Consider the following 18,829-nt stretch of genomic DNA (forward strand, 5'->3'; position numbering starts at 1 on the left):
CATTCTGCTCACCTTCTGCAAGTACCTACTTCACAGCTGCCCCTAGATGGACTGTTAGAAAAAGATCTCTCCCTATTTGCAAAACATAATTTGGGGAACTTCAAATTACCTAGGTGCTATCACTAAGAAGTGACATTCAGTTCTTGGACACTGAATTATAAAAATGAAAGTGCTGTACTCAGGGAGTTGTGCTGCTTACTGACCTGGGCAAGGCTGTTGAGTGTGTGGTTGTAGACAGACTATTTGTAGTCTCCATGGCCCTTGAGGTTTCGATATCCAAAGCTCCTTATTAGTCAAACTCTTTTGTTGTCATTCTGATCTCAGGGCAGAGAAAATTGTTAAGAAGCAAGGCTCAAAGAGTTTAGCACTGGCTGATTCCTACCCCAAGGATATGTCATCCACTTTCCTCCAAGTCTTTCTGCTCACATCCATTGTAAGTACCATGCACACGTGGACACAGAACACTTATGTAATTTAATTGTATATTCAAAGACATCCCTCTTCTCACAAAAGTACCAGGTTGTTTGTGAGTCTTCCACCAATCCTGATGCCCAGTTCTTCTTCATACAGTCCAGCTTCTAGGATTATTTGCTCGGCATACAGATTGAATAGGTACGGTGAAAGGATGCAACCCTGATGCTCACCTTTCTTGTCTATAAAGCACAAAGCATCCCCTTGTTCTGTTCGAATGATTGCCTCTTGATCTAAGTACAGGTTTCTCATGAGCATAATTAAGTGGTCCAAAATTCTCAGTCTTCCCAATGTTCTCCATAATTTGTTATGATCTACTCAGTCAAATGCCTTTGCATAGTCAACAGAAGAATGGATAAACAAAATTTTGTATATTCCTACAATGGAATATTATGTAGTCATAAAGAGAAATGAAGTCTTGATACATACTGAAACATAGATGAAGCTTGAAATTTTTATGCTGAATGAAATAAGTCAGGCACAAAGGGATAAATATTTTATGATCCACCACAAAAAGAAAATCAAACCCCTTACGGTCAAGTGAATTCCAACTCATAGTGATCCTTCCTATAGGGCAGAGTATAACCACCCCATAGAGTTTCAAGGATCACCTGGTGGGATTCAAACTGCTGAACTATTCCTTAGCAGCTGTAGCTCTTAATCACTAAGCCACCAGGGTTTCTTATGATCTACTAGGGCTCCTTATATCCCACTTATGTAAAACACCTAGTCATACAAATGCCTAGGAAGCAAAGTCTATTAGTGGTTACCAGTAGATGGGAGAAAATGGAGCTGAGAGTTATTGCTGAAGGTGTACTGAGTTTCTCTTTTGGGTAATGCAAATCTTTTGGAAATGATTAATGATGTTAGCACAATATAATGCATGTAATTAATGTCATGAATTTTACAACTTAAGATTAAATGGCATACTTCTGTTATATATATTTTACCACAATAAAAAAAAATTAAAAACAACAAACAGATACCACTTCATTCCCACTAGGATAGTACACAATACATACATACATATGTACATACATACATGTATGTATGTACATATATATGTATGCATATAAAAACTTCAGGTCCTCTTCAGTTTCAGCAAGCAAGGTTGTGTCATCTGCATAGCACAGGCTGTTAATGAGTCTTCCTCCAGTGCTGAGGTCATCTTTTTCTTCCTATAGTCCAGCTTCTTGGATTATTTGCTCAGCATACAGATTGAATAAGTATGGTGAAAGATACAACCCTGACACACAACTTTCCTGACTTTATATCACTCAGTATCCCCTTGTTCTGTTCAAACATACTCCAGTGTGACCTAATCTTAACAAATAACATCTTCAAAGGTATTATTTCCAAATGAAGTCACACTTAAAGGAGTTAGGACTTCAACCTATCTTTTTAGGAGGCTTTTTTTTTTAATTAAATCCATAACAATAAGATTCAACAAAACAGAACTTAAGAGAAAAAGATAAATATAGAATTCAGGATAGTTTTTGCCACTGGAAGGGTACAGGGAGAGTATTCATTGGATTATATGGTGATGCCATTACTTTATTTATAACCTGGGACATAGGTATATGAGTTCTCATTGTATTACTATTCTTTAAGAACGACTGACACATTTCATACAGTACTTTGCACGTGATATTTTAATAAGTAAAATTGAAAAGATTTCACTTTCCAGATTCTTTCATATTCTAGATTCTAAATCCATTCTTTCATCTTCTAATATTAAAGTCATTCTTCTCAAACTTCAGCATGCATCAAAATCTCAAAGAAGTAATTATTTAGAATGTTCATCCTTCAGATGTCTCCCCAGATATCAAAGTCAGTAGGTCTTGGGTGAGGTATGGAAAACAGCACTACAAACAAGGTCTCAGGTGACTCATCTCTGCACGTGCTTTAGGAACGTACATGTAGACAGCTTTGCACTACAATACGCCTGGTGAGGAGCTGACCTCCTGGTTTAGTGCTGAACACAATCCCACAGCCACCATTAATGATGACCAGAACTGAAGGATCTCCAGACACTGCATTAATTCTTCTACAAGATCTGTCCTGTTGTCACCCTGACACCACAGAGATGATTCTGACTGATGGCCCTGCTTCTTTGTGATTGTGCGGAAACTAATCTTCTTAAGTTTGCCAACTAGCCTTTGGTCCCATTTCATTTTACACTCTACATTTCTTCCTTGAAATAAAGTCCATGTCTGTAGAAAAATTGTTTTCTTCATAAGAAAACATTACAAAGTTTTGCATGAGATCCCTAAGAGTGCAGACAACCCACTAAGACTTTAATGATTAAGTTAATTTTAACCAGCCTCTGTGTGGACTCACCAGAGTTGAGAAAGAAAAACTGCAACATAAGGTGACTAATGAGAAAAGAAAAATCTCATGTACACTCTCATCAGTATTTTTTGTTTTTGGTTTTTTAAGGATCAAACCAAATGTGGTTCCAAAAAAGACTGCCAAACTCTACCCTGCCTACTCAACAATTATTCATTCATTTGATGTAATTACTAAGATGAATAAAACGTGGAAATAGATATTAGAATAATGGTAAACCAATAAAACTGCTGAAGAAAGTGTAAAATACATGAGAACAAGGAAAAATACGCCGTATAAATTACAGCAACATACGGAACACAATGATCCTACCTAAATTTGATTGAGTATCCTGTGCCAGGCATTGGATTAAGTGCTTTTAGTGGTTATAGGAATTAACTTCCCAACAGAAAATATTCTTTACATTGTCAGTCTAAAGCTCTCATAGCAATTCTTTTCCCCAAACAAAACTTTCATTAGAAAGGGATATGTGATGTTATTCTCAGTGATAAAATGGGAGGAGATGTCTTCTGTATGATTCTATGGAGAGATCTATTAACAACATGTCCTCGGACAGTCAGTTTTGTGTCTCCAAGCACGATGTCCAGATATGATAGCTGAGTGTGTTGTAGCCATCTGTAACTCTATCACTTTGAGTCAATCTAGAAATCCAACCCAAAGCAGACAATACAATCACTGAAAAGCAGGTGTGCACCTCATAATGTTCCCCAAGGCTCCCTTTATGTCCCTGTTTCTCAGGCTGTAGATGAAGGGGTTCATCATGGGAGTAACTACAGTGTACAGCATTGAAGCTACTGCAGTCTTTCTAGAAGAGTGTGTAAATGTTGCACCAAAAGCTGACACGTAGAATAAGGAAACAACTGAAAGGTGAGACCCACAGGTAGAAAAAGCTTTATACTTTCCACCTGCTGAAGGTATTCTCAAAATGGAGGAGACAATTTGAGTATAAGAGAAAATGATTCCAGAGAAAGGAAGAACACCCAGTATGCTAGCTGCAAAATATAAGATGATGTTATTGATGAGGGCTTCAAAACAGGCAACTTTGATGACCTGAACAAATTCACAGAAGAAGTAAGGAATTTCCAGATCTGTGCAGAAGGACAGTCGCAACAACATCAGACTGAGGAACAGGGCATCCGAAATGCTAATGAGCAAGGAGACTAGACTCAGCAGGCCACAGAGGCGGGGATTTATGATAGCTGTGTATCTCAGTGGGTGACAAATGGCCACATAGCGGTCATAGGCCATTTCTGAAAGGAGAAAACTTTCCAAACTAGCAAAAACCAGCACAAAGCAGACCTGGGTGAGGCATCCTGGGTAAGTGATGCTCTGATTCTGTCCTTGGAGGTTCACCAGCATCTTTGGGATCGTGGTGGTGCTGAAACAGATGTCAGCAAAGGAGAGATTGGAAAGAAAAAAGTACATGGGGGTGTGGAGGTGAGAGTCAGAGCTGACAGCCAGGATGATGAGCAGGTTTCCCAGGACTGTGAGCAGATATATGGACAGAAACAGGATAAAGAGGAGGGACCGCAGTTCCGGATCCTCTGTCAGTGCCAGGAGAACAAACTCTGAAACACCTGTTTGGTTTCTAGGTCCCATATTGCTGATGAATCTGAAGGAAAAGATGAGGTAATTGCATTCAAAGGTCAGGAAGCAGCATCTTGGGATGAGAATGAGCGGAATGGGAGGGGATAACACAAAGGTGGTACTGTCTGCATGCATTTTATTTGGTTATTTTTTAAAAATGCAGAAGCTAATAGAGCAGAGCATCAACATTTATTTATTTTGGAAAGGGTAAGAGGGTGGTCTTTTTTTTTTTTTTAATTACATTCCTTGTGCTCTTTTTGTCATTTTACATACTTGGTAATTTTGTTGAGAAAAATAGACTCTGGAGGCCGCCTGGTGAGACTGTCTCGGATTCCAGTGCTTTCCTCAGAAATTAGAACGGGGCAACAGAAATGCAGGCATCCCCTGCTTTTGAAAAGTTCACTTTTTTGCACTTTGCTTTTACAAAATACATCAGTAATGGTTTTCTTCACTAGCCGAAAGACATTTAAGTTGGATTTCACTTTTGCAGAAAAACGTGAAAATCGAAACTAGCGTTCAGTGTTTTGCAGTGAGCCTTTAAGGAGGCATTGCACAGCTCCTAGTGACGAGAGTCTGTCCCAAAGCTCCTTCTTTGAAAAGTACACTTGGCATTAAACTGCAATAGCTTTGAACTGTGCATATCAACACTATATGTTAGCATTATTTCAGGTTATACGTGTTATTTGGTATGACTTAGTGGGTTATGTTTTGAGTCTTGGAACCTTCCAAAATTTTTTCCGTATAAATTAATGGTAATTGCTTCTTCACTTTGCGCCATTTCGGCTTATGAAAGGATTCATAGGAATACTTTACTTTCGGATAGCAGGGAAAACCTGTAATACAAATGTGTGTTAAAAAGCAGGAATGGGAAGATAAGGTGATGTTGATAAACCCTCTTCACCACCACAAGAATGTTATAAATGTCAGAATTTTAAAACAGTCATCCTGCTTGAGAAGGGGCAGGCTTCTATTCAGGAAGAAAACGATCCTTGCCATTGTGGAGAGAGAGGACACTAGCAGAATGACAACTCCTTACTATCGGTTCAAAGATAAAAGGAAACATGTCAGGGAAATGGGAGACAGGCAGAAGTTCAAGGGTGACTTGATTCCAATCATTTCATGCTCATACTATCTTCACATGCATCATTCCCCTGGATGAACCTGTATTAAAACACCTGTCCTCATTTCCAAGCATTAACTAAGGGATTTAGGTTACCTGGCTGGCATCACTAAGGAATGATGCTTGACATCTGTCCTGGATGTTGGATGATGTAGATGGAAGAGCTTTCCTTAGGAAAGGCAGAGGGACCAAGTGAGGCACCAGGCTCCCCGGCAAGAGGATCATCTGTTGGTGGAGTACTGCTTCTTGATGGGAGAGGAATACAAAAGTGGTAATGTCTGCATGCATATTATTTGGCTATCGAAGTGAGTGAGGTGGTTACAGGTAGACTATTTGTAACCTCTGTGTCCCTGGGGGCTCAATATCCAAAGTTCCTCATTAACCAAATACTTCTATTGTCATTCTGATCCCAGGACATTGCAAATCTTTAAAGACCAAAAAATAGAAGGTAGAATTCAGGACAGCTGATTCCCAGCCCCTAGGAGACCAGCTGCAAGCCATTTACCTCTCTTTTTCTCTGTTTCTCTCACCTCCAAGTCACATACCTTGCAGACATGGATATACCATACTTCTCTAATTGCATTGCAGTCTTTTTTGAGTACACCCGAAAGCATCTCTATCTTACCAATGATGTTAGAAAGTCTGATTCAATTTGCATTATAGTAAAATGCAAAAATGTAGCCTTGTTACTTCCTAACTGGCATTGAATATCCCCTGATCCTTAATCTTTATTCTATATATTTTCATGGAGCATATTTTTAGCTATTCTCTGTGATAACTTCTGACCGTGATCACTGTAGACAGAGTAGTTACTCCCTTTTTAGGGTTTCATAATCGGCTTTTTTCTTGTTGTGTCCCTATAATTTTGATACACATTTTTCTTCACATTTGTGGAATGTGGGTTGATATTTTGGCTCTTGATTTTTAATGGAGTTGTGAGATATCACAATATCACTGGCTAGGCAATAGTATGCAGGTTTATCTATACTCCCAGTAGATTTAGCTAGATGACAACCATTATTTAATAGACGAAGATGGTGTTCCATGTGAATATTCACTTAAAAGGCTTTAAGGAATTCAATATTTTCATGTGTTTGTCAATTTATGTTACCACATGTTGTTTCCATATGAATTCTGGTTGCTAATCTACTGTGTTCTCAATATATTATATGAAAAACAATTTGAGATAAGATGGTGTTATGTCACTCTTCGCCATCTTAAACTCATTTACTTCAAACATATGACATAATAAAAAAAAATAAGAAGTCATAGTGGCTTCAAAAAGAAGAATGTAAACTTCTACTGAAAGCTTCCATTCAAATAGAATCTGCCAGTCATAGTCCCCCTCCCTTTTTTTTATTGTGCTTCAAGTAAAAGTTTACAGTTCAAGTTAGTTTCTCATACAAATATTTGTACACACATTGTCATGTGACGCTAGCTGCTCTCCCTGTAATGTGACAGCACACTCCTCCTTTCCACCCTGGATTTCCCGTATCCATTCAACCAGCTCTTGTCCCTTTTTGTCTTGTCATCTCCTTCTCTCGACAGGAGCTGCCCATTTAGTATCATATATCTACTTGAGCTAAGAAGCACTCTCTTCACGAGTACTATTTTATGTCTTATAGTCAAATCTAATCTTTATCTGCAGAGTTGGCTTTGGAATCGTTTCAGTTCTGGGTTAACAGAGAGTTGGGGGCCATGTCTTCTGGGGTCTCTCCAGTCTCAATCAGACTATTAAGTCTGGTTTTGTTTGTTTGTTTGTTTACTAGAATTTTAGCTCTGCATTCCATTTTTCTCCTGCTCCTTCAGGGACTCTCTGTTGTGTTCCTTGTCAGACCAGTCATTGGAGGTAGCCAGGCACCATCTAGTTCTTCTGGTCTCAGGCTGATGGAGTTTCTGGTTTATGTGGCCCTTTCTGTCTCTTGGGCTCATATTTCTCTGTGTCTTTGATGTTCTTCATTCTCCTTTGCTCCAGGTAGGCTGGGAACAATTGATGCATTTTAGATGGCTGCCCACTAGCTTTTAAAACCCCAGAGGCCACTCACCAAAGTAGTATGCAGAATGTTTTCTTAGTACACTTTGTTATGCCAATTGACCTAGATGTCCCCTGAAACCATGGTCCCCAGACCCCTGTCCCTATTATTCTGTCCTTCAAAGTGTTTGGCTGTATTCAAAAAACTTCTCAGCTTTGGGTTTAGTCCAGTTGTGCTGACTTCCCCTGTATTGTGTATTGTCCTTCCCTTCACTGAAAATAATTCTTGTGCACTATCTAGTTTTTTTTTTTTTTTGATCTAGTTTGTGAATATCCCTCTCCCTCCCTCCCCACCCTCATAACCATCAAAGAATGTTTTCTTTTGTGTTTAAACCTTTATTCGAGTTCTTATAATAGTGGTCTTCTGCAATATTTGTCTTTATGTGACTGACTAACTTCACTCAGCATAATGCCTTCCAGATTCATCCATGAGATATTTCACAGATTTATTATTGTTCTTTATCTTTGCATAGTATCCCATTGTATGAATATACCATAATTTGTTTATCCATTCATCTGTTTTTGGGCACCTTAGTTGTTTTCATCTTTTTGATATTGTGAACAGTGCTGCAATGAACATGGGTGTGCATATATCTATTTGTGTGAGGACTTTTATTTCTCCAGAATACATTCCAAGGAATGGGATTGCTGGATCGTACGGTACTTCTATTTGTATCTTTTTAAGGAAGTACCAAATTGATTTCCAAAGTAGTTGTACCATTTTACATTCCCACCAGCAGTGCATAAGTGTTCCAATCTCTCTATAACCTCTCCAATATTCATTATGTTGTGTTTTTTGGACTAATGCTAGCCTCGCTAGAGTGAGATGGTTTCTCATTGCAGTTTTCATTTGTATTTCTCTAATGGCTAATGATCGTGAGCATTTCTTCATGTATCTGTTAGCCACTTGAATGTCTTCCTTGGTGAAGTGCCTGTTCATATCCTTTGCCCATTTTTTTTTTTAATTAATTTTTATTGTGCTTTAAGTGAAAGTTTACAAATCAGGTCAGTCTCTCATACAAAAATTTACACACACCTTGCTAAAACCAAAAACCAAACCCGTTGCCATTGAGTCGATTCTGACTCATAGCAACCCCATAGGACAGAGTAGAACTGCCCCATAAGGTTTCCAAGGAGCCCCTGGTGGATTTGAACTGCCAATCTTTTGGTTAGCAGCTGTAGCTCTTAACCACTATGGTACCAGGGTTTCCTACACCTTGCTATACACTCCTAATTGCTCTCCCTCTGATGAGATAGCACAGTGCTTCCCTCCCCTCTCTCTCCTCGTGAACAGTCAGGTAACTTCTGGCCACCTCTGCCCTCTCATCTCCCCTCCAGACAGGAGATGCCAACATAGTCTCATGTGTCTACTTGATCCAAGAAGCTTGTTCTTCACCATTCTCATTTTCTATCCCCTATTCCAGTCCAATCCCTGTCTGAAGAGTTGGCTTTGGGAATGGTTCCTGCCCTGGGGTAACAGAAGACCTGGGGTCCCTAGCCTCCGGAGTTCCACCAGTCCCAGTCTGACCATTAAGTCTGGTCTTTTTACAAAAATTTGGGGTCTGCATCCCACTGCTCTCCTGCTTCCTCAGGATTCCTCTGTTGAGTTCCCTGTTAGGGCAGTCATTGGTTGTGGCTAGGTAACATCTAGCTGTTCAGGTGTCGGGCTGATGTAGTCTTTGGTTTATGTGGTCCTTTTTGTCTCTTAGGCTCATAATTATTTTGTGCCTTTGGTGTTTTTCATTCTTCCGTGTTCCAGGTGGGTTGAGACCCATTCATGCATCTTAGATGACCGCTTGTTAGTGTTTAGGACTGCAGACACCACTCTCCAAAGTGGGATGCAGAATGTTTTCTTAATAGATTTTATTATGTCAATTGACTTAGATGTCCCCTGAAACCCTGGTCCTCAAACTCCCTCCCCTGCTATGCTGGCCATTGAAGTGTTCAGTTTTTTAAGGAAACTTCTTTGTTTTTGGTTTAGTCCATTTGTGTTGACCTCTCCTTTATTGTGTATCATCTTTCCCTTCACCTAAAATGAAACTTACCTACTATCTAATTAGTGAATGCCCCTCTCTCTCCTTCCCACCCTCCCCCCTCTCGTAAACATCAAAGGGTATTTTTTTCTTTGCTTAAACTCTTTCTCCATTTCTTATAATAGTGGTCTTATATAATATTTGTCCTTTCGCAATTGACTGATTTCACTCAGCATAATGCCTTCCAGATTCCTCCATGTTATGAAATGTTTCATGGATTCAACATTTTTCTTTATCAATCCTTTGCCCATTTTTTAATTGGGTTATTTGTCTTTTTGTTGCTGAGGTTTTGCAGTATCTTGTAAATTTTAGAGATTAGATGCTGATCAGATTGCCAGTGTGTGGGTTGTCTTTTTACTCTTTTGGTGAAGTCTTTGGATGAGCAGAAGTATTTGATTTTTAGGAGCTCCCAGTTATCTAGTCTGTACATTGTTAGTAATGTTTTGTATACTGTTTAGGCCATGTATTAGGGCTTTTAGTGTTGACCCTATCTTTTCTTCCATGATTTTTATCGTTTTAAACTTTATATTTAGGTCTTTGATCCATTTTGACTTAGGTTGGTGCATCGTGTGAGGTATGGGTCTTGTTTCATTTTTTTTTGCAGATGGATATGAAGTTACGCCAACACCATTTGTTAAAGAGACTGTCTTTTCCCCATTTAACTTACTCTGGGCCTTTGTCAGATACCAGCTGCTCATGTGCGGATGGATTTAAGTATGGATTCTCAATTCTGTTCCATTGGTCTATGCATGTGTTGTTATACCAGTACCAGGCTGTTTTCACTATTGTGTCAGTATGTTAGGTCCTAAAATCAGATAGAGTGAGGCATTCCACTTTGTTCTTCTTTTTCAGCAATGCCTTACTTCTCCAGGGCCTCTTTCCCTTCCATATGAAGTTGGTGATTTGTTTCTCCATTGCATTAAAAAATGTTTTTGGAATTTGAATTGAGATTGCATGGTATCTGTAGATCACTTTGGGTAAAATTGACATTTTCACAATGTTAAGCCTTCCTATCCACAAGCAAGGTATATTTTTTCACTGATATAAGTCTCGTTTGGTTTCTTGCAGTAGTGTCTTGTAGTTTTTGTTGTGCTGGCATTTGATGCCTCTGGTTAGATTTATTCCTAAATATTTTATGTACTTGTGGGCTATTGTATACGGTATTGATTTGTTGATTTCTTCTTTGAAGTTGTCTTTACTGGTGTAGAGGAATCCAACTGATTTTTCTATGTTTGTCTTTTGTCCTGATACTTTACTGAAATCTATTAGTTCTAGTAGTTTTCTTGTGGATTCTTTGGGTTTTCTGTATATAAGAGCACATCATCCACAAATAAAGATACTTTTACTTCTTCCTTACCATTTTGGATGCCTTTATTTCTTTTCCTTGCCTTATTGCTCTGGCTAGGACTTCCAACATAACGTTGAATAAATGTGGTGATAAAGAGCATCCTTGTCTGATTCCCATTCTCAAGAGGAAAGAGCTTTCAGACTCTCTCCACTTAGGATGATGTTGGCCGTTGGCTTTGTATAAATGCCCTTTATTATGAGGAATTTTGCTTCTATTCCTATTTTGTTGAGAGTTTTTATCATGAATTGATGTTGGGTTTTTCAAATGCCTTTTCTGCATCAAATAATAAGATCGTATGGTTCTTGTCTTTTGTCTTATTTATGTGATGGATTACCTGATTGTTTTTCCAATGTTGAAACAACCCTACATACATGGTATGAATCCTACTTGGTCATGGTGAATTAGTTTTTTGATATGTTGTTGAATTCTATTGGCTAGAATTTTGTTGAGGATTTTTACATCTATGTAAATGAGGGATATTGATCTGTAATTTTCTTTGTGGCGTCTTTACCTGGTTTTGGTATCAGGGATATGCTGGCTACATAGAATGAGTTTGGGAGTATTCCATCCTTTTCTATGCTCCAAAATGTCTTTAATAGGAATGGTGCTAACTCTTCTTTGAAAGTTCAATAGAATTCTCCAGTGAAACAATCAGGGCCAGGGCTTTTTTTGGTTGGGAGGTTTTTTCAATAACCATTTCAATCTCTTCTTTTGTTATGAGTATGTTCAGATTTTCACATTATTTTGTGTTAATTCAGGTAGGTAGTATGTTTCTAGAAATTTGTCCATTTCCTGTAGGTTTTTGTATTTATTGGAGTACAATTTTTCATAGTATTCTAATTCTTTTAATTTCAGTTGGCTATGTTGCATTTTTTATGTTCTTATTCGGGTTATTTCCTTCCTTTCCTGTTTTTCTCTTTTCACTTTGGCTAATGGTTTATCAATTTTTTTAATCTTTTCAACGAACTAACTTTTGTCATGTTAACTCTTTCAATTGTTTTTCTATTCTCTATTTCATTTAATTCTGCTCTAATTTTTATTATTTGCATTCTTCTGGTACCCTGGGGCTTCTTTTGCTGCTCCCTTTCTACTTGTTAAAGGGTTAACGTTTTGATTTTGGCCCTTTCTTCTTTGTGGATGTGCATTTACTGTTATAAATTGACCTCTGAACATTCCTTTTGCTGTGTCCCAAAGTTCGGGTACGATGTGTTTTCATTCTCATTTAATTCTGTGAATTTCTTTATTTCATCCTTAATTTCTTCTATAACCCAGTAGTTTCTGAGCAAGGTGTTGTTCAGTTTTAATATGTTTGATTTTTTTTTTCCTTTTATTGATTTCCACATTTTTGACTTTATGGTCAGAAAAGATGCTTTGTATTATTTCAATGTTTTGAATTCTCTTAAGGCTTGCTTTGTGTCCAAATATGTAGTCTGTTCTGGAGAATGTTCCATGTGTGTTTGAAAAGAAAGTATACTTGGCTGCTGTTGGATGGAGTGTTCTGTATATGTCCATGGGATCAAGTTGGTTGATTGTGGTATTTGGATGTTCTGTGTCTTTTTTGAGGGTCTTTCTGGATGTTCTGTCCTTTACTGAAAAAGGTATGTTGAAGTCTCCCACTATTACTGTGGAGCTGTCTATTTCTATTTTCAATGCTGTTAGAGTTTATGTATTTTGGAGCCCTTTCATTGGGTGCATACATATTTATTATGGTTATGTCCTCCTGGTATACTGACCCTTTAATTACTATACAGTGTTCTTCCTTATCCTTTGTGGTGGATTTTGCCTTAAAGTGTACTTTGTCAGAGATTAATATTGCCACTCCTCCTCTTTTTTTTATTGTTGTTTGCTTGTTATATTTTTTCCCATCCTTTGAGTTTTAGGTTGTTTGTGTCTTTAAGTCTAAGGTGTGTCTTGTAGGCAGCATATAGATGGGTTGTGTTTTTTTATCCATTCTGCCACTCTCTGTCTCTTTATTGGTGTATTTAGTCCATTTATAGTCAGCGTAAGCTTTGATAGGTATGAGTTCCGTGCTGTCATTTTGATGATTTGTGTGTGTGTGTGTGTGTGTGTGTTTGGGTGGTGTTGCTGACAGTTTATTTGTTCCACTTAATTTTCTGTGTTCAGTCATTTTTCTTTATGTATTTTCTTTTCATTTTCATTTTTGTTCATTTTATATTTGCTGAGTCTTTATGTTTTTCTTGTTCTTTTTCATTTCTTTTATTTTGATGTGTAGGATTGTTAGTCTTCTTGGTGTTTACCTTAATGTTTACCCCTATTTTTCTAAGTTTAAACCAATCTTTTATTTCTTTATGTCACCTTGACTTTCTCTCTGTATGAAAGATCTATGACTACATTGTTTAGTCCCTCTTTTTTGTTTGAATGTTGTCATCTTTTACATACTGACATCTCTGTTTCCCTATTTTTAGTGTTTTGCTTTGATTTATTTTTATGACTTCCCTGTCTGAGTTGATAACTGGTTGTTGTTTCCTATGTTCTAATACTGAGTTGTTATCTGATGTTATTGATTTTCTAATTGGAGGACTCCCTTCAGTATTTCTTGTAATTTGGTTTGGCTTTTGCAAATTTCCTAAACTTTTCTTTATCTGGAAATGCCCTAATTTCACCATCATATTTGAGACACAGTTTTGCTGGGTATGTAAGTCTTTGGTAGCAATTTTTTTTTTCCTTCAAGGCTTTATCTATGTCATCTCATTGCCTTCTTGCCTGCATGGTTTCTGCCACGTAGTCAGAGTCTAGTCTTATGGAATTTCCTTTGTAGGTTACTTTTTGCTTTTTCCTAGCCACTTTTAAAATTTTCTCTTTATCTTTGGTTTTGGCAAATTTGATTATAATATGTGTTTATGACTTTCTTTTAGAATCTACCTATTGTGGGGTTCAGTGAGGTTTTTGTATAGGTATTGTCTCATCTTTCATGATATCAGAGAAGCTCTCTGCCAACAAACCTTCAACAATTCTGTCTGTATTCTGTGTTATCTTCCTCTGTTCTGCTACTCCAATCACTTGTAGTTTATTTCTCCTGATATGTTGTTGTTGTTAGGTGCCATCGAGTTGGTTCCGACTCATAGCGACCCAATGCACAACAGAACAAAACACTGCCCGGTCCTGAGCCATCCTTACAATCATTGTTATGCTTGAGCTCAGTGTTGCAGCCACTGTGTGAATCCACCTCGTTGAGGGTCTTCCTCTTTTCCACTGACCCTGTACTCTGCCAAGCATGATATCATTCTCCAGAAACTAATTCCTCCTGACAACATGTCCAAAGTATGTAAGACGCGGTCCCACCATCCTTGCTTCTAACAAGCATTCTGGCTGTACTTCTTCCAAGACAGATTTGTTTGTTCTTTTGGCAGTCCATGGTATATTCAGTATTCCTTGCCAACACCACAATTCAAAGGCCTCAGTTCCTCGGTCTTCCTTATTCATTGTCCAGCTTTCACATGCATATGGATAAGAACATTTAACATTGTAAAAATATCTAGTCTACAAATGCAAACTGTACGTACAATGCAATTCCAACCCAAATACCAACGACATTTTTTAATGAGGTGGAGAAACAAATCACCAACTTCATATGGAAGGGAAAGAGGCCCCGGAGAAATAAAGCATTGGTGAAAAAGAAGAAGAATGGAGGAGACCTCACTCTGTCTGTTTTTAGAACCTATTATACTGCCACAATAGTGAAAACAGCTTGGTACTAGTATAAAAACAGATACATAGACCAATGGAACAGAACTGAGAATCTAGGCTTAAATCCGTCCACACATGAGCAGCTCATATTTGACAAAGAGTCAGTTAAATCGGGGAAAAGACAGTCTCTTTAAGAAATGGTGCTGGTGTAACTGGATATCCATCTGCAAAAAAATGACACAAGACCCATACCTCATACCATACACAAAAATGAGCTCAAAATGCATCAAAGACTTAAATGTAAAATCTAAAATGATAAAGACCATGGCAGAAAAAATAGGGACAATGTTAGGAGCTGTAATACATGGCACAAATAGTATACAAAACATTACTAACAACGCAGAAGAGAAACTAGATAACTGGAAGCTCCTAAAAATCAAACACCTATGCTCATCCAAAGACTTCACCAAATGAGTAAAAAGATTACCCACAGATTGGGAAAAAGTTTTTAGCTATGACATTTCTGATCAGCAAGTGATCTTTCAAATCTACATGATACTGGAAAAACTCACCTACAAAAAGACAAATAACCCAATTAAAATATGGGCAAAAGATATGAACAGACACTTCACTAAAGAAGACATTCAATGGCTAACAGATACATGAGGAAATGCTCACGATCCTTAGCCATTAGAGAAATGCCAATCAAAACTACAATGAGATTCCATCTCACTCCAACAAGGCTGGCATTAATCCAAAAAACACAAAATAATAAATGTTGGAGAGGCTGTGGAGAGATCGGAACACTTATACACTGCTGGTGGGAATGTAAAATGATACAGCCACTTTGGAAATTAATTTGGCACTTTCTTAAAAAAGTATAAATAGAAGTACCATAGGATCCAGCAATCCCACTCCTTGGAATATATTCTAGAGAAAAAAGAGCCTTTACAGGAACAGATATATGCATACCCATGTTCATTGCAGCACTGTTTGCAATAGTAGAAAGATGGAAACAACCAGTGTGCCCATGAACTGATGAGTGGATAAATAAATTATGGTATATTCACACAATGGAGTACTATGCATCAATAAAGAACAATGATAAATCCGTCAAACATTTCATAACATGGAGGAATCTGGAACGCCTTATGCTGAGTGAAATTAGTCAGTTGCAAAAGGACAAATTTGTATAAGACCACCATTATAATATCTTGAGAAATAGTTTAAACAGAGAAGAAAATATTCTTTGATGGTTATGAGAGGGTGGAGGGAGGGAAGGAGGGAGAGGGGTTTCCACTAATTATTTTAGGTGAAGGGAAAGACAACGTACAATACAGTTGAGGTCAGCACACCTGGGCTAAACCAAATGCAAAGAAGTTTCCTGAATAAACTCAGTGCCTCAAAGCCGAGTATAGTCGGGGCGGGGTTTGGGGGCCATGGTTTCAGGGGACATCTAAGTCAATCAGCATAATAACATCTATTAAGGAAACATTCTGCATTCCACTTTGTAGAGTGGATTCTGGGGTCTTAAATGCTAGCAAGTGGCCATCTAAGATGCATCAATGGGCCTCAGCCCACCTGGAGCAAAGGAGAGTGAAGAACACTAAGCAGTAAGATAATTATGAGCCCAAGGGACAGAAAGGACCACATAAACCAGAGACTACATCAGCCTGAGACCAGGAGAACTAGATGGTGCCCAGCTACAACCGATGATTGCCCTGACAGCAAATACAACAGAGAACCCCTGAGGGAGCAGGAGAGCAGTGGGATGCAGACCCCAAATTCTCATAAAAAGACTGGACTTAATGGTCTGACTGAGACTAGAATGACTCCGGAGGTCATGGTCTTGATACCTTCTGTTAACCCAAGACAGGATTCATTACCAAAGCCAAGTCTTCAGACAAGGTTGGACTGGACTACGGGATAGAAAATGATTCTGGTGAAGAATGAACTTCTCGGATCAGGTTGACACATGAGACTATGTTGGCATCTCCTGTCTGGAGGGGAGATGAGAGAGCAGAAGTCAGAAGGTGTCCTAATGGACAAAAAAGAGAGAGTGGAGGGAAGGAGTGTGCTGTCTTATTAGGGAGAGAACAATTAGGAGTATATAGCAAGATGTGTATATATTTTTGTATGAGAGACTGACTGATTTGTAAACTTTCACTTAAAGCAAAATAAAATTAAAAAAAGCCTTTTGCAGCAGATTTGATCAATGCAATGCATCGTTTGATATCTTGAGTGCTGCTTCTGTGGGTGTTTATCTAAATCCAAGTAAAATGAAATCCTTGACAACTTCAATCTTTTCTCCATTTCTCATGATGTTCCTTATTGGTCCATTTGTGAGGATTTTTATTTTCGTTATGTTGAGGTGTAGTTCATAGTGAAGGCTGTAGTCATTGATCTTCATCAGTATGTACTTCAAGTCCTCTTCACTTTCAGCAAGGAAGGTTGTGTTATCTGCATAGCACAGGCTGTTAATGAGTCTTTCTCCAATTCTGATGTCATCTTCTTTATATAGTCCAGCTTCTTGGATTATTTCCTCAGCATACAGATTGAATAAGTACGGTGAAAGATACCACCCTAACACACACCTTTCCTGACTTTAAGTCACACAGTATCCCCTTGTTCTGTTTGAAAGACTGGCTCTTGATATCAGTACAAGTTCCTGATAAGCTTAATGAAGTATTCTGGAATTCCATTTTTCACAAGGTTATCCATAATTTGTTCTGATCCACACAGCAGAATGCTTTTGCATAGTCAATAAAACACAGGTAAACATCTTTCCAGTAGACTCTGCTTTCAACCATGATCCATCTGACCTCAGCAATGATATTCCTTGTTCAACGTCCTCTTCTGAATCTGGTTTGAATTTCTGGCAGTTCCCTGTTGATGTACTGCTGCAAACACTTTTGAGTCATCTTCAGCAAAATTTTACTTGAGTATATTAATGATATTGTTTGATAATTTGCACAATCCAAAATATGAATCTCTTCCAGTAGGTTGGCCAGATAGCTGTCTTTCAAATTTATCTGCATAGATGAGTGAGCACTTCCAGTGCTGCATCCATTTGTTGACACATCTCAGTTTGTATTCTGTCAATTCTTGGAGCCTGGCTTTTTGCCAGTACTCTTGGTACAGCTTGGACCTCTTCCTTCAGACCATTGGTTCTCAATCATATGCTACCTCTTAAAATGGTTGAACATAGACCAATTCTTTTTTTGGTACAGTGACTCTGTGTATACCTTCCATCTTCTTTTGATGCTTCCTGCATCATTTACTATAGAATCCTTCTCTGTATATACAGATAAATAACAAGTGTTGGAAAGATACAGAGAAATTGGAACCGTCATAGACAGATGGTGGGAGTGTAAAGTCATTCAGCCACTTTGTAAAACAGTTTGGCAATTCCTCAAAGTATAAAATACAGTGTTACTTTATAGCTCAGGAATTCCCCCACCCAGGTACCTACTCAATGTAATTGAAAATCTATGCCTACACAAGAACTTGTACTCAAATGTTTATATCAGCATTAGTCACCGTAGGAATATATATAAAAAAAAGACTCAAATGTCTATCGGCCCATGAATTAATAACCAAAATGTGGTATAGCTTTAAAATGGAATATTATTCAGCCAAAAAAGGAATGAAGTTATGATACTTTCTCCAACGTGGATGAACCTTGAAAACGTTACACTAAATGAAAGAAACCAGGCCAAATAAAGCCATATATTTTATGATTTCATTTATATGGAATACCCAGAATTGTGAAAGCCATAGAGAGAAATAGGATTAGTGGTTTCTAGGGGATGAGTGACCAGACCAATGTGCAGGTACTGCTAACGGGTATGGGGTTTCATTTTTGGGGGTGATGAGAATGTCTGGAATTACATAATGATGACCGATGAAAAACTTTGTGAATCACTGTAAAAATCACTGAATTGTACATTTGAAAAGGGTGGGCTTTGTGTTTTAATAAAAGTGGTATTAAAAGTAAAAATAAATTTAAAGCTTTTGTAATTCAAAGCACCTTATCAAGGAAAGGAAGGGACAACGTACAAAACAGGAGAAAATATTTGGGAATCATGTATCTGATAAGGGATTCATGTCCAGAAAACTGAAAAAATTCCTACAACTCAATGAGAAAAAGACAAAAAACCAAATTTGAAAATGAGCTAAAACTTGAATAGACATTTCTCCAAAGAAGATATACAAATGGCCAGCAAGCACATAGAAAGATG

The 18,829-nt window shown here is 38.0% G+C and overlaps 1 protein-coding gene across 1 annotated transcript; it reads right to left on the reverse strand.

Moving 5' to 3' along the window:
- Positions 1 to 3,492: 3,492 nt before the first annotated feature.
- On the reverse strand, positions 3,493 to 4,179 carry LOC126071006 (olfactory receptor 7G3-like). Its single transcript, XM_049875317.1, has one exon. It carries the CDS (start codon positions 4,177 to 4,179, stop codon positions 3,493 to 3,495), a length of 687 nt encoding a protein of 228 aa, XP_049731274.1.
- Between the last annotated feature and the right edge of the window lie 14,650 nt (positions 4,180 to 18,829).

This window comes from Elephas maximus, chromosome 3, assembly GCF_024166365.1.
Source record: "Elephas maximus indicus isolate mEleMax1 chromosome 3, mEleMax1 primary haplotype, whole genome shotgun sequence".
Classification (NCBI taxonomy): Eukaryota; Metazoa; Chordata; class Mammalia; order Proboscidea; family Elephantidae; genus Elephas; species Elephas maximus.